Source organism: Pseudophryne corroboree, chromosome 9, assembly GCF_028390025.1.
Source record: "Pseudophryne corroboree isolate aPseCor3 chromosome 9, aPseCor3.hap2, whole genome shotgun sequence".
NCBI classification, from domain to species: Eukaryota; Metazoa; Chordata; class Amphibia; order Anura; family Myobatrachidae; genus Pseudophryne; species Pseudophryne corroboree.
The window spans coordinates 420425755-420440813 of NC_086452.1; the positions used below are offsets into that span (position 1 = coordinate 420425755).

Sequence of the window (15059 nt, forward strand, 5' to 3'; positions counted from 1 at the left end):
AAGTCCAGGGAACACACAGCAAGCAAAGGGCAGAGCCTCCCATTGGATGTAACTTGTGTGGGAGGGCGTTTCTCAGCCAATCAGCTGTGGGCTGGGTGTGACAGACCTGGCGGTGAAGTCACTGGTCAGCACCGCGGTTGACGTGAGTAACTTGTGTATTAAAGGTACTATATATATATATATATATATATATATATATATATATACACACACACACACACACATATATACACAGACATATATACACACACATATATATATATATACACACACATCCCTCATAGAAGTAATAGGGGTATAAAAAATAAAATACATTTAATAGAAAAATTATAAACCACCACCACAGACACCTACTTCACCACCTGCATTCACAATCTGCCCTCCGTACATAGAGGGGCATGAGGGACAGCTGTAAGTTGGAGTGAATGAAGGCAAAAAGGTAATTGGAAGTGCAGTAGTTGCTTCAGATTCAATCTTCCCTGATGTCCGCTCTGCTTTCCTCTGGGCAAAACACGAATCATAACTGGCCAATAGTAATATGCTTTCCTGTCTCACTCCGAAATCTGATTGCCTATCAGGGCTCGTAGCAGATAAGGCAGCATCAGTAAAAGGTTGATGGCTGCTGTGAGCGACACCCAGTGACGGCGGATGGAAACACCACCCAACAGAGAGGACAAAGCAGTGGGTAATTATATCTGGCAACAGTTACACAACCTGCACTCTACTGAACAGGAGCCAAAACTGGAAACGGAATATATACCTTTTATCGGTGGCTGGGATCCCGGCCATAAGTATGCCGGCCAGCGCCGTAACTAGGTGTGTGCTGAAGGGGCATTGCCGACAGCGCACACCTAGTTAGAGCGCATATTCCCCTGGCTGCGCTCCCACTGCCCGTCCCTGAGGAGGTGGCTCACTGATCAGCGGGTGATTGGGCAGGTGGTGGTCGTGGTCTGAGCCTCTGATCTGCGGCGCTGCGCTCCTCCGACGGCTCCCTGTATTTTGCCCTGGCAACCGAGCAGCAGAGGCTCCAGCACCGCATAGAAGTACAGGACAGCTGAAAGGTGAATCTGTCCACCATAAGGTGTAAAAGGGGCTCTACCTGGTGTAGTGGCGCTACTGTGCGGCGTAATTTGAATAATGGAGACTACTGTGCACCGTTATATGAATTGGTATTATTTTGTGGCCACACCCCCTTCCCGTGAAGCCACACCCCTATATTTTTTGCACGCGCCTACGGCGCGCACTGCCGCCGGTTTGCGTTAACGGGGGGTGGGGGGGTGATGCCATTTCTTGCACACAGCGCTAAAATGTCTAGTTACGGCACTGATGCCGGCAGCGGAGCAAGCGCTAGAAAGACCCTTGCGGGCTTACTGTGCATGCCATGCTGCAGGCAGGATCTACTCTCACTCTATGGGTGTCGTGCACACCCACAGAGGGAGAACAGCATGTGGTGCCGGGTATTCCGGCGGAGACATTTCACCGCCTGTCCGGATTCCGGCCTAGGCATCGAAACCGCCAGGATCCTGACAGGCGGTCTCGTGATTGCCTGCCCTGGAAACAGCCTTAGAGGCTCTGTTCACATAAGAATGGTGAAATATGGGCAATAGGTGGCAAACCATTTACCACACCATGATTGCAATCTGTTTAATTTCACAGACATAGTAAGGGCTGGATTAATGGACAACAGTATAACTACTGTAGGCTTAAAATTACTGTTGCTATTTGCATTTATTTATATAGTGTTAGTAAACTCCTTATTGCTTTGCAAATGACCTTAAGTTTGCGGCTTTAACTTGCAGTGTGACTAAATAACAGCCTGTTTCTTTCTTCTATACCATGCCCAGTAGCCAAATAGAATGCAACTTCAACTTTTGACAAGTGATCCTTTTAATAGCGAAAAGTGGCACAAGAAGAGGGGGGCGATAGAAAAGGCTAAATGCACACGAGGAGCCTCTTGACACTAGCTCATGCTTAATTCACATTATGATTTTGATAAATGCCGTTATTTTGCTCAACGTAAAATAAAAGACGGATTAGTGAACAGTGTTTTAAAGTGTTGTGAGCTGCCCACGCACCATCTGAAGGTTGTATTCTGTAACAAGTACGGAGAGTGAATTAAATCATAGCCAAATGCTCTCAGATGAAGAAAGAAAAAAAGAGGGGGGAAGAAAAAAAACACGCTTTAAAGAGATTAAATGCTACAGGAACAATAATAGGTTGAAATCCTCCCGTGAAAACCAAGTTTCAGGTACAGTAATTGAACAAAAGGAAAAATGAATTAGTCAAACTATTTGGATCTAGAGCAAAGACTGTAGCGCGAGCTGCATTCGGAGGAAAACGTTGGAAAATTACAGCACGCGATATTGATTATAGACTGCAATACCTAATAAAACATAAACTAAAAGGAAAAGCACAGGGGGTTAGATTATTGAGAATACATTATGGCTGATAAGTACAGATAACGGAATCTGGAATGTTTAAGAAAATACTTTAAGAAGTTACAGTTGGTTTCTAAAACTGCAACGATAATGCCCAATTTCAGCCCAATTCGGGCCGATATAGTGGGTGAAATCGGGCATTTTCGCTGTGCTTTACACCCGATCCGATGTGTGTTCTCGTGAGCATCGGATCGGATCCGCCTAGATCCGACATATCACGAGTGCTGCACTCTTGATATGTCGGATCCCGCAGACATGGCTGAGATCGTATAAGATACATCGTATGCAAAAGGACCGCATACAATGTATCTTTTACTATCCTGCCGCCGGGGAGGCTGCCGGGAGGTTGAAGGGTAATCTGAGACGACATGACGGACCGTCATGTCGTATAAGTGTATGGGGCCCTTTAGACTACCTGTCTGGCTTATAATGAAGATTACACTATAAACTGGTGCAGGTGTGACCAAGGAATGTCCAGCACAAGTTATTAACAGTGACTTGCCACCTTTCTAAGCTGGCCATACACTGCATGATAGTCGTGCAAACTAGCCGACCAAGAGATGGGTTTGACTGATTACCGATAATGGTATGGACCACAACGATAATCGTTAACAGCCTGAACATTGCTGAAACACGGTTTAGATGGTTTGGTTATCAAACAGCCATCATTCAGCCGACTCAGCCTTCATTCTGCAGTAAATGGATGTGTTCTGATTAGGAGTGAAATAAAGTGATACTGAAATTATTTAAGTGTCAAATAATTGAAATTGCTGTCTCCGGAGGACATATAGTGAATGTAGAATCAATCCAATAAGAAGCTGCATTCCTACTCAAGTCCGCAGATCAGTGAATGCTATAATGGCTCTGGTCGCCCAGGGCTGGGAACCTATCTTCACTTTGAGTCAAGAGAGTTGGTCCCTGGCATCCAGCACAGACCACTTTCCTTAGATGAATCCTCCATGAATTTAAAGAATGCAAATGAATGTGGACAGTCAAATCAGGAGACCAATTTTTACACAAGGACAACTCTGACAAGTGCTCATTCAAGTTCACGTCACATCAAGTTAGTCCCGGCCATGATCCTTCCCAAGTGCTGAGACCTATGCTGTCAAATCCCAGATGACCATTGGGTACAAAAGCGAGTCTGAGATTGAAAGAAAAGGCTATGGAACAGGGGGGTCTATTTACTAAGCTTGAATGGAGAAAAAGTGGACAGAGATAGAGTCCTAACCAACCAGCTCCTAACTGTCATTTTTCAAACACAGCATGTAACATGGCAGTTAGGAGCTGATTGGCTGGTACTTCATCTCTGACCACTTTATCTCCATCCAAGGCTTAGTAAATAGACCCCACAGTTAGAGCCCATGGTAAGAGACTAGTACAGAGAATAGTACGCCTGTCCAAGCAGTGCGGGTTTAGAAGCTCATCTGTAACAAGCTAGCTGAGAGCGAAGCCCAAGGCTGGGTGGAGGAGAGTTACAGAGACTAGCAGTGAGATGAGAGATCACAGTGACCATCTTGAGGGACAGTAAATGTCAGTTCTTGTGACCATCCACATGGGCAAATTTCCTCATGAGTACTACACCAAAGAACTGTGCAGGACAGAGAAAGAAGTGCAATCATTTGATCAAGACAGTGTCTGGAGCCCATCTCTTTGCTCCTGTACTGCACTGCCACAACTGTGTCTGAATGCTCATTAATACCCCTTTTCCACCAAAACCTTGGGTCCGACATGGTTGAACACGGTTTCACAGCAGCTTGAAACCCTGTTCATACCGCAGACTGGAAAGGCTAGTTCCGCCAAGGGGGGGTTACTAATTACCTGGCTCCGCCTCCGCACTGCACCTACCTTGCTTCAGCAAGCGTGTCACTCCTCCATGGCGCAATCTTCACAGTGACATCTTCTGAAAGATGGCGCTGTGCAGTTCAAGCAAAGACACGTACATGTGCCATCTTCTTGAACATTACTTGAAAGGTGGCGCCACTGAGGAAAGTACTGCTGAAGGGCAGATGGTGGCAACCCTGTGCAGATAAAATGTTATATGTATATAGGTTTCTTTTGAAGGGGGGCCATGCCACCGATTATATCACGCCCCCCTTACAGTAACTGGGACTGGCAAACCTCTTTATGGCCCTGGACCTGGGTTAGCAATGGGTATTCCTTCTGCTGGTGTTTGGAGAGAACATCACTTGAAAGTGCCAGTGAGTGCCTGCTCATAGGCTTTTAGCTGGACCCATTTAAACTGCACCGCTACCTGGGTTGGATTCCTTCGTCACTGGACCCAGGTTATTTTTCAGGGACCCTTTTCCATTGAGCCGTGACCCAGGTAGACCTGGCAATAATCCAGGTAGACCTGGCAATAACCCAGGTTATTGCAGCATTGGAAAAGGGGTATTATGAACATAACCTGGTTTCTGTAAACCAGAGCTTGAGACATGGAGATATAAACTGACCTGAGAGCGACTGATACAGAGGTCACCGTACTGCCAGTGAACAGGGGGCCACATCTAGAATAAACGGCATTATGGAACAAAAGGCAATATTTCATGAACCAGTAAATAAGAAAGGTGGTAGTTTATAGGGACAACTGCATTATAAAATGTCTTCTTTAATTCCATAATACATTATGTTTACATCCTAGCCTCCTCTCATGCCTGTAACCTCCATTATTTCGGAAAGCATCTACAGATATTTAATCTATGTATATTTCAAAAGCGCTGGCAATGATTTGGTAATTGTGGCTCAACCCTAAACAATAGCAGTGTGAATCATTAAAGCTTGTGGTCTTGTCTATGAAAACCACAAGCGTTATTTAGCAGCTCACTGCAAGCCGGAAAATTCAATAAGTGCGTTTAACCTTCTGTATAACGAGTTCAACTTTTAAATGTCTTAATTACAGGCTGTTTACAGAAAGTATGTTAAGGTCTCCAATTATTAAGGCACAGCCACAGATGTTTGCTTAGAAACAATTTTGTCTTTGTTTTAATTGAGGGTAGAAGCCGGGGAAAGGTGCATTGCTTGTGATAACGATTAATTGGGAGGAGGGAAAAAAAGAAGAAGTAGTAGTAACTGATAAGCTGAAAATAAAATAATTAAGCGTAAGGCTGTGAGCGAAGCCTTAGGGAGGATTGAGACAACTAAGCCAAGTGCCCTTGCTTCCCTCTGCATTTCACCCATGCTGGCTGTGGATAATGCTTAGAATTTAGATACGTGGGCAGCAGTCTGACAGGAACACCAGCACCGGGCAGGCTCAGACACCCTTCTGCAAGTGCAAGGATTCTGCAATTGTAATTCTATTAGCTAAAGATAGCAGGGACTCTGGCTTTCCTGAGATTAGAGAAGAGACTTAACCTAGTGATGGCGAGGAACAAAGATGTGATATTTAGCAAAGAACCTTTAATTCCTTGATGAACGCAGTTTTCGGCGGCAAACAACATATTGCTGGTAGATTGTCATTATTACTGTAGTAATAAGGATTAGGATTTCAGATTTACATTTTAAGGCCTCATCTGTTTAGGCTGCTTGTGTAAAGCGCAACGGAATACGCTGGTTCTACATAAATAACTTATTAAATAATAAACAGACAAAGAAATTAGGGTTTATGAACCCCTTTAGTGAACATACCAAAGGGGCACTCTCCAAGGGTGCAGCATGGCACAATTTTGGAAGAAGGTACAGTCATGTCATTACACTCCCCCAATTCCTGTACTGTAGAGACACTGCACAGATGAGGCCTGCAGTCTGCTATTCTGAGCAAACACAGGGCTTGGCGCATGCACAGTGAAGACCTGTTTGGACCCCACTCTCTTCCGGACCTTGTAGCTTCCACACCAGCTGCATTAATGGCAGACCTGCCGCTTAGCACTCTCTGTGAATGTTTGGCTGTCTTTGTATGTGATGTACAGTAACTCTGTATGTTGTTAGGAGAAGTGGGCATGTGTTCAGAGAGCAAATCTAGTCCTGCTTTTCAATCTTATTAATTCCTGCTCTAGGTTTTCCAAAACAGCTCTTTCTATTGCAAGATAATGGCTCCAAATTAGTATAATCTTAAACTTACTTCTACTTTCTTCTCCTGTAACAAACCTCAACTTAACCGGCATTAGATCGCTAAATACGGCACAAGTATAGAATACAGTTTATTCATGCAATACTTTGTGACTGGAACCCAGGGACGTCAGGAGAGGCACCTCCCAAGGGCTTCCAGCGGCTTCACCTGGTGGGCGGCGGCCTTTAAGCTCTTTTGCATGGCCGCCACCTCTCCAGGGCTTCCAAGCGTCTTCACCTGGTGGGCAGCGGCCTTTAAGCTCTTTTGCATGGCCGCCGCCTCCCCACGGCTTCCAGCGTCTTCCCCTGGTGGGCGGCGACCTTTAAGCTCTTTTGCATGGCCGCCGCCTCCCCAGGGCTTCCAGCGTCTTCACCTGATGGGCGGCGGCCATGCAAAAGAGCTTAAAGGCCGCCGTCCACCAGGTGAAAACGTCGGAAACCGTGGGGAGGCTGCGGCTCCCCAGGTGAAGACGCCGGAAGCCCTGGGAAGGCGGTGGCCATGCAAAAGAGCTTAAAGGCAGCCGCCCCCAGGTGAAGACCCTGTCTAATAAAACTTTTTTTTGAGACAGTGGGGTGTTTTATTTTAATATTTTCTTTACAGGTGTACTACAGGTGCCAGCGGGCCCATTATGTCCGGGCATGCTGGGGGAAGGGGGGGTGGTGAGCTGCCAGTGCCTCCCCAGCCACTGACCTCACCGCACGTCACTGCTGGGACCATCTTTGGCAGGTATTATATATACAAGAGTGTTTGAAAACTCTGTGTAGCAGCAGATAGATGGATGTAGAAAGCGTCCAATTGATTTTAGTCTTGCAGCAGCATGAAATGGGACCTTATGAATGTTTAAGGTTAGGCACTAGAGAGAGGGTTAGGGATTAGGGTTAGAAATAGAAGAAGTATACATACAAAGATCTGTCCCGGAAGTCACAGTCATGTGACCTCCGGGAACTGGAAGATGCCGCTGGAGCCACCAGGGACGATATATCTACATTCTAACATGTCATAATTTCATCTCTGTCTACATTATAAATGTTGACATATATCATACCACAACAGGCAAAGCAGTGCCCTAGGGATCTCCAGCCCTATGCTGATAATCTCTAAAAGAAAATATATACAGACTATAGTTTTATTGTCAACTTTTCATAAATATATGTGCAAATGATTTTATTCTTGTGCCATTTTATTAAAAAAATCTTGCTTATAGCACATTTACTGCTTTAATAGATAACGACCGTGAACAGCTCTTCTGTTATCAATTATATTCAATACACATGTATTGATTTGCAGTACTGGGAGGTACAAATAACACAAATGGGCTGCCAGGGAGTACTACTGATCTAACAGACTGGTTACTCCAGGCAAGCGGCTGATAGAGAGTACCACTGATCTAGTAGACTGGCTACTCCAGGCAAGCGGCTGATAGAGAGTACCACTGATCTAGTAGACTGGTTACTCCAGGCAAGCGGCTGACAGGGAGCACCACTGATCTAACAGACTGGTTACTCCAGGCAAGCGGCTGATAGAGAGTACCACTGATCTAGTAGACTGGCTACTCCAGGCAAGCGGCTGATAGAGAGTACCACTGATCTAGTAGACTGGTTACTCCAGGCAAGCGGCTGACAGGGAGCACCACTGATCTAACAGACTGGTTACTCCAGGCAAGCGGCTGACAGGGAGCACCACTGATCTAGCAGACTGGCTACTCCAGGCAAGCAGCTGCCAAGGGGTTCCACTAATCTAGCAGACTGGTTATTCCAGGCAAGCGGCTGCCAAGGGATTCCAGTGATCTAGCAGACTGGCTACTCCAGGTAAGCAGCTGCCAAGGGGTACCACTAATCTAGCAGACTGGATACTCTTGGGAAGCGGCTGCCAAAGGGTACCACTGATCTAACACACTGGTTACTCCAGGCACGCGGCTGTCAAGGGGTACCACTGATCTAGCAGACTGTTTACTCCAGGCAAGCAGGATTTAGAATTTACAACAACATGATGCCAAAAAGGGAACACATGAACAGTGTGGTTTGAGGCATCTCACTTTAAAGCCTGCTGTACCTGTACTGAATGTACTCCTGGAAAGCATTCAGAGAAAACATGCACTTTATGGAATCTTGCACTGTAAATATCATTTTACTACAGAGACAATACTTTTCTTGAGTAAATAAATAAATAATTCACACCTTGCTGTTACATACTTATCTACTCTCATGAAACTTCCATTCTAGCACCCTGCACCTGTCATAACCTGTGCAGTTCCTCTTTCCTGCCTGGGGTGTCGCTGTCGTGTTTCTAGGATACTCTGGTCTGCAGCTCTGTGCTCCGGTGCTTCCAGCACACTGCTGTCTGTATCTCAGCACTGAGATACAGACCAGAGTGTGCTCAGAGCAAAGAGCGACACCCTAGGCAGGAAAGAGGAACTGCACAGGCTGTGACTGGTGCAGGGTGCTAGAATGAACACTACTTTGCGAGAGTCCGCCAGAGGAGTAGGCTGCATTCTCCCACATCATGCCCACTTTCTAGAGAAATTAAATGGACTGGGATTCCAGAAGTCAGAGATCATCTGGCAACATTGTTACAATCATCATTACAGTAGTAGTACTATTATTATCATCATCATTATTAATATTATCATTGATTTGTTGTATGCCACAGTACTCAGCAGTGCCAGACAGTGGGGATAACAAAGAATATACAATATAAGACTATAAAGAAAAATACAAAAGGGGAGGGGATAATTTGGATGTGAAAATAAAGAATAGGTAGGGCCCCTCTTGTTTGAGCTTACATTCCAGTTGATAAACACATTCAACAGTTGGGCAACACTACTGTACCTGTCTTGTGTAATCAGTGTTAATTACCATAAAATAAATGATAACATCACTTAAATTACTATCCCTTATGCTTTTTCCTGTTATAGGTAAATGCTTCTGAAAATAGAGGGGTTGTCTTAGGGTTCTATAAATCAACCAGTTTGGTACTATTTTCCAATTGGGTACAAGCAGAACGGTCAGAAAACGCTACAGGCATCACCATTTTACCAACGACAGTAACTTTAGATAAGCAGCCTCTGTACTGCACGAAGAGATAAAATAATTTATAACAGGATACAACTGTAGCTCAAAGACTGCTGTAAATTCTAGTTTTCTGCATAGATAGGCCACTAATTAGATTAATGTTTTATTTCTCCTCTAACTCAGTGAGATGATTTATCCGTACACAATTCATAATCAATTATATTGCACAGAGGGACCAATTACTAGCATGATTTGGGCTCCTAGGTTCTATTTTGCATCAGTACGTGAAGCAGATCAGTAGCTATGTTTGTTGTGTTCTGAGTTCTCTGGTGTCCTTGTTATACACATAAGGCCTATTTTTAACTTTGGGTTAAACTAATACATTAAAAAGGATTGACTTTATAAAGGTGGTGGTGGGGAGGGGGGGCAGAACAGTTTTATAATAAGATACTAAGCAGGATGTAATGAAGTCTGAATTCAGTAGCCGTGGTGATGCCGTCCAAACGCAGATGTTTACAAGGCATGGTTTAGCCTTGTAGATGATTACTTGTTTAAAAAAAAAAGTCAGAGTTTGGTCGGCATCCCACGCGCCGCTGAACTAGGACCTTATTATATCCCACCTACTGTGTATAAATGAAAGTGTACTGCTGAACACGGTGGAGGATCAATTTTGGGATGAACACAACTTTTCCTGGAGACTCAGCCCTAGTCAATGGATTGGCCGCCCGCTGCTGTGTGGGCGACCACCGGTACTATTTAGCATGTTGTGTGCTTATCGGGTTACCTTGGGGTCTGCAGTAAGCAGCTTGAAGGCCTGATAGACCTGGGACTCTTTTACCCCGCCTCCAAGATCGAGGAAGTTTGCTGGCGATCCCCCATACAGTTCAATGATGTCACATGTGGCCATGGCTAGACCTGCACCGTTAACTGTGAAATACAGATAAGAAAAAAACATGTATTTAGTAAAAATAAAATAAAAAAATACACTGTTCTGGTTGCAATAAATTATAAAACAGAATTCATTTTGGGGCTGCAGGCTTATAAAAATACATTTTCAAAACAGCCAATTGTAAAGTTTGTGATCTAACTTCCCCAATGGTTTCTGGTAATATACTATATACACTACAGCCAAACAATTAAGCCAGCGTTTCCCAAACTCAAGCCTCCTTTTGTAGTCCAGGTTTTAAGGATATCCATGTAAATATACAGTATGTGGAGATTTATCAAAAGCTTGGAGAGAGATAGACTGGAGAATGATAAAGTGCCAACCAATCAGCTCATAACTGTCAACTTTCAAACATAGGAGCTGATTTATCAACGAGTTTTATCATACTCAATGAGTTTTAAAACTCGTGTATGATAAATGCTGCTACGGCCAATCCACTCTCAATTGTCATTTTACATGACAGTTGTGAGCTGATTGGCTGGGGCACTATTTATCACATGCAATAAGTTTTAATACTCATTGAAAAACCAGCCCCACATACTTTACAATCAGCTCCTAACTGCCATTTTTAAGTACTATATCTCCTTGCACTTTCTCTCTCTCAAAGCTTTGATAAATCTCCCCATAAGTCACCATTCCTGATGCATGACCAGTCTTAAAACCAGGACTGTTAGAGGGCTTTGAGGTCTGAGTTTGAGAACCACTGAATTAAATGATTCAATCTTCTACCCAAGAAATGTCAGGATACCAGGCCATAAAATCTGCAAAAACTCCAAATGCAAAGCCATTCACTATTTCTGCCATAAAAAAAACCAAAAACAAAAAACATAAAGCCAAATTTGGTCAAATGTTGACTATTTACAATCCTACATTTCCACAACAAAATTCTAAACAGACTCATACAGATAGTTTTATAAAAACAGGTTATATGTATTGATATATATTTTGAAGAGCTTCAATTTTTTGCAAAATTGCACTTCTTATGCATGGTGGGTCTACTCACGTGTCATGCCGGGGGAGCAGGACAATCAAGGTTAAGGGGCATATTTTGTCGCTTAGTACGCTCAGTTTAATCCACAATAGGGTTTGAAGATTTTCATAATTTGTCATATTACTCTATATGCCCTCGTAAACCGGGAGTTCTCAGAACATATCTTGTTAGGAGAACAACGGGAAAGCAGTTAAGTAATCTAGACTCAAAATAATATACAGCTCCACATATTGAGGTTGTGATCCGACAATATGAAAAACCAGTCTGGCCGATGACCCCCTTGTGTGAGCGTGAAGTAATTGACCGCAACTTGTTGGGGCATAGGCCCATCTAATTTCCGCTGCATGCCAATGTGATCATATTGGCCACAAATTACATTGATCCAGTGAGATCAAACTGCCGACAGACCCAGCTGAGATCCAATTAATAAATCTGACCGATTTGCAAAACATATAGAGGGGCAAAGCTATGGACAAATGAAGATTGAGTGAGAGAGGATTTAAAATGCAAGAGATGAAAACAGTAGGTATGACATCATGCAGATCCCATTGGGGGGGGGGGGGGGGGGTCTTAAAAAAACCAATATGGGAGGAAACAATATTAAAAAACAGAAGCAAGTGATGTCACACACTTCATAATCAGGCCCAATCTTAAAGCGGTATACGATCATCAGGTCGACAGTCATTAGGTCAACCACTATTAGTCGACATGAATTAGGTCGACATGGAAAAAGGTCATGAGTTTTTCACTTTATTTTTTGAACTTTTCCATACTTTACGATCCACGTGGACTACGATTAGGAATAGTAACCTGTGCAAAGCGCAGCGGTAGCGGAGCGAGGCACCTTGCCCGAAGTATGGTGAGCGAAGCGTGCCATGCGAGAAGACACGGTGCACTAATTGGGGTTCCCCGTCACTTTACGAAGAAAATGACACCAAAAAAAGTAAAAAAAAACTCATGTCTACCTCTTTCCATATCGACCTTGTTCATGTCGACCTAATGACCATGTTGACCTAGTGACCATGTCGACCAAAAGTGGTCGACCTAATGACTGTCGACCTAATGACCCATACCCCTTAAAGCAAATTGGTCACATCGGTTACCAAAGTAAAGTTCAACCATTGACCACCAATATCTGCTGATGGTTTGGTATTAATGACCCTGATGTTGACGAAAGCAATCTGATCAGATTTTGACTGATCAGGTAGAGGCCACACTGGGCAATGGTCAGCCAATCTGATCTTGCAATACCATAGACAGACATGACAGAGGGATAAAGAAAGCAAGAAACAAGCCATATTTATACTATATGTCTTTGTCTCACCAGCCATGCTAAAGTAATTAGATTAATAACTGCACACTGCCATTATAATTTACTTATTTAGCGTTTATTGACAAGTGCATCCATTCTCGCTCACAGCGCTGTCATCTCCTTTGGAACTTTACGGGCAAGAAATTACTCCCGTATAAACTGATGTATGTGCAGGTTATTCTCCGTGTATTGTTCACAATAACTGGCTCTCCGATGGCTTCAGTCACGGCCTACTAAGTGAGAAATGCGGTCTATGATTCAAAGTTATGACAGTAATTCGTATATCTGGGAGCGGTTTCGAATATGACCATTTGCGTTTTTTTCTGGCTGGAGTAATTACAGTTTCCCAAATTAAAGTTGGTCTTTTGTTTCTTGCTGAGCACCAAAAATATCCCGTCTCAAACCAACCACAATTTTTGAATTAAAAACAGGATTCATTATTAAAATGAATCACTATTAAAACACACTTAGCAAATCTTTTCTTAAAAGTATGTTTTACCTTCATGCAGAAATATTTTGGAATGTATCATGCAGTGTTACGATTTAAAAAAAAAAATTAAAACAAATGAACGCATATATTCTATCAAATCCCCACAGTGAGGGGACAAGAGAGAGAAACCAATTATAACTGGGGTGCACACAACCCAACTAATAACAAAAATGATGCTTTATACGTTCATTGAAGCTCCCCTGTATTGATATTATCCAATGAAGGCTTAAATGCCCACATACACCTAGTAGTATAATTTAAAAAAAGTATTATTTGTCATATAAGGACTTAACCGTCCTTTGTTACTTGACGAGCGAAGTGTTAAAATCAGGAAAAAATTATTTTACTATTACGCAAACATGTGTCATCAAGACTGATAATTTCATCCAAAAACGCTGCGTATGGGCAGAATTTGTTTGGACTGGGTTCAAGCATGACTGCATCAGCTTGTGTATGGTTATCACCCGGGATACTTGTATTGTTGGGCCAAACAGTTGATCAGGGGATCACATGTGGAACCACCGCTATGGCAAGCATTAGGGGCTGGCAGTCTGCTGTGCATACACAAAAAAATTTCCCTGATGATACCTTTATGAAATATCTTTTGCATATATTACTCTATTATTAGTTGCGCTTTTATGTAAGGCAACTTTAAGGTATAATTGTCTTTTAAATGCTTAGCATCTTACACAATGGCCCTGCTATTGTTCAACACTATTTCATGTCCTGAATTATAAAACAAACTCATCTAACACTAGCATACAACAATACTGTTAATCAGAACTAGACATGAGAACAATACAAACACAAGGACTCCATTGTTCCACCGTCACTGGAACAGAATCACGCCGTACCTATTAAACAAAAGCTGTGTTATTTCTTACAAAAGTTCTGTTACAATACTTTTGTTCTTACCAAAGCAAGCAATGTTCCCTTCCATGCCGATGTACTTCAAGTCGTACTTTGCAGCCTCGCTCTCTATGGGATCGGTTTCCGATGTATCATCCAGCGCAAAAATCGCCTTTTGTCTGAATTCGGCATTGTCGTCAAAGTTAATTTTTGCATCAAAGCACACAACTGCCGTGATAGAGAGAAGAGAGGGGGGACAATGAAATGACCTGAGGGCAATTCAATTATTGACTGCGTTTAGAAGATTAAAAATCTCAATGCAAAGATCTAAAACAGATCTTTTACGTAGCAACGACATAAAAATCTATTATCTGTTGAAAGCAGACTACTGGTTAGTTTGGTGATTTATGAAAATATAAAGACCTTATTGTTTTAATGCACTATTATTTTAAGTGACCCTAATTGTATATATTTAAAAAAAAATTACATACGAACAGTAGAAAAAAAAGACCTTAATTAAATGTATTAAATACAAGAATTTTCTAATGTTAATTTTTTTCTTCTAAAATACAGTTCCAATCGTCTAATTTATTACTTATTAAATAAAAGCAAGTCAATAACTTAAACATGGCACACCGAATGCTTGAAACTCTTTGTTTTGTTTTTACACTACATAAAAAAGGCTCCTTAAACTCAGTTCCCCTCCTAGGTGTAAATGGAAGGTGCACAATGCACCTTGGCAGATCTAGAGGCGCAATTTGATTGGGATTACTGCTAAAGCAGAGTAATGGCATGGGTTCCAATCTGGTCATAGACTTGAAAGAAATAACGGTCAGGTCCAGGTGTCTGGGCAACATGGCTGTTCACAACTTTCAGAATTACAATGGGTCAATCACTAATATTCTCAGACCTACCCAAAAATCAACCCAATCCATTTCAAATATTTTGGGACAACGTATTTGGTAAGGTGTTGTTCT

At 42.7% G+C, this 15059-nt stretch overlaps 1 protein-coding gene across 1 annotated transcript in view; it reads right to left on the reverse strand.

The window, feature by feature from the left end:
• Positions 1-15059, reverse strand: part of SUCLG2 (succinate-CoA ligase GDP-forming subunit beta) — a 475764-nt gene that overhangs the window by 132616 nt on the left and 328089 nt on the right. Inside the window, exons 8-9 of the mRNA XM_063940931.1 lie at positions 14149-14310; positions 10279-10421 (exon numbers count right to left, since the gene is read on the reverse strand). Of these exons, the coding sequence (XP_063797001.1) occupies positions 10279-10421; positions 14149-14310 (305 nt within the window). The remainder of the gene's footprint in view (positions 1-10278; positions 10422-14148; positions 14311-15059) is intronic.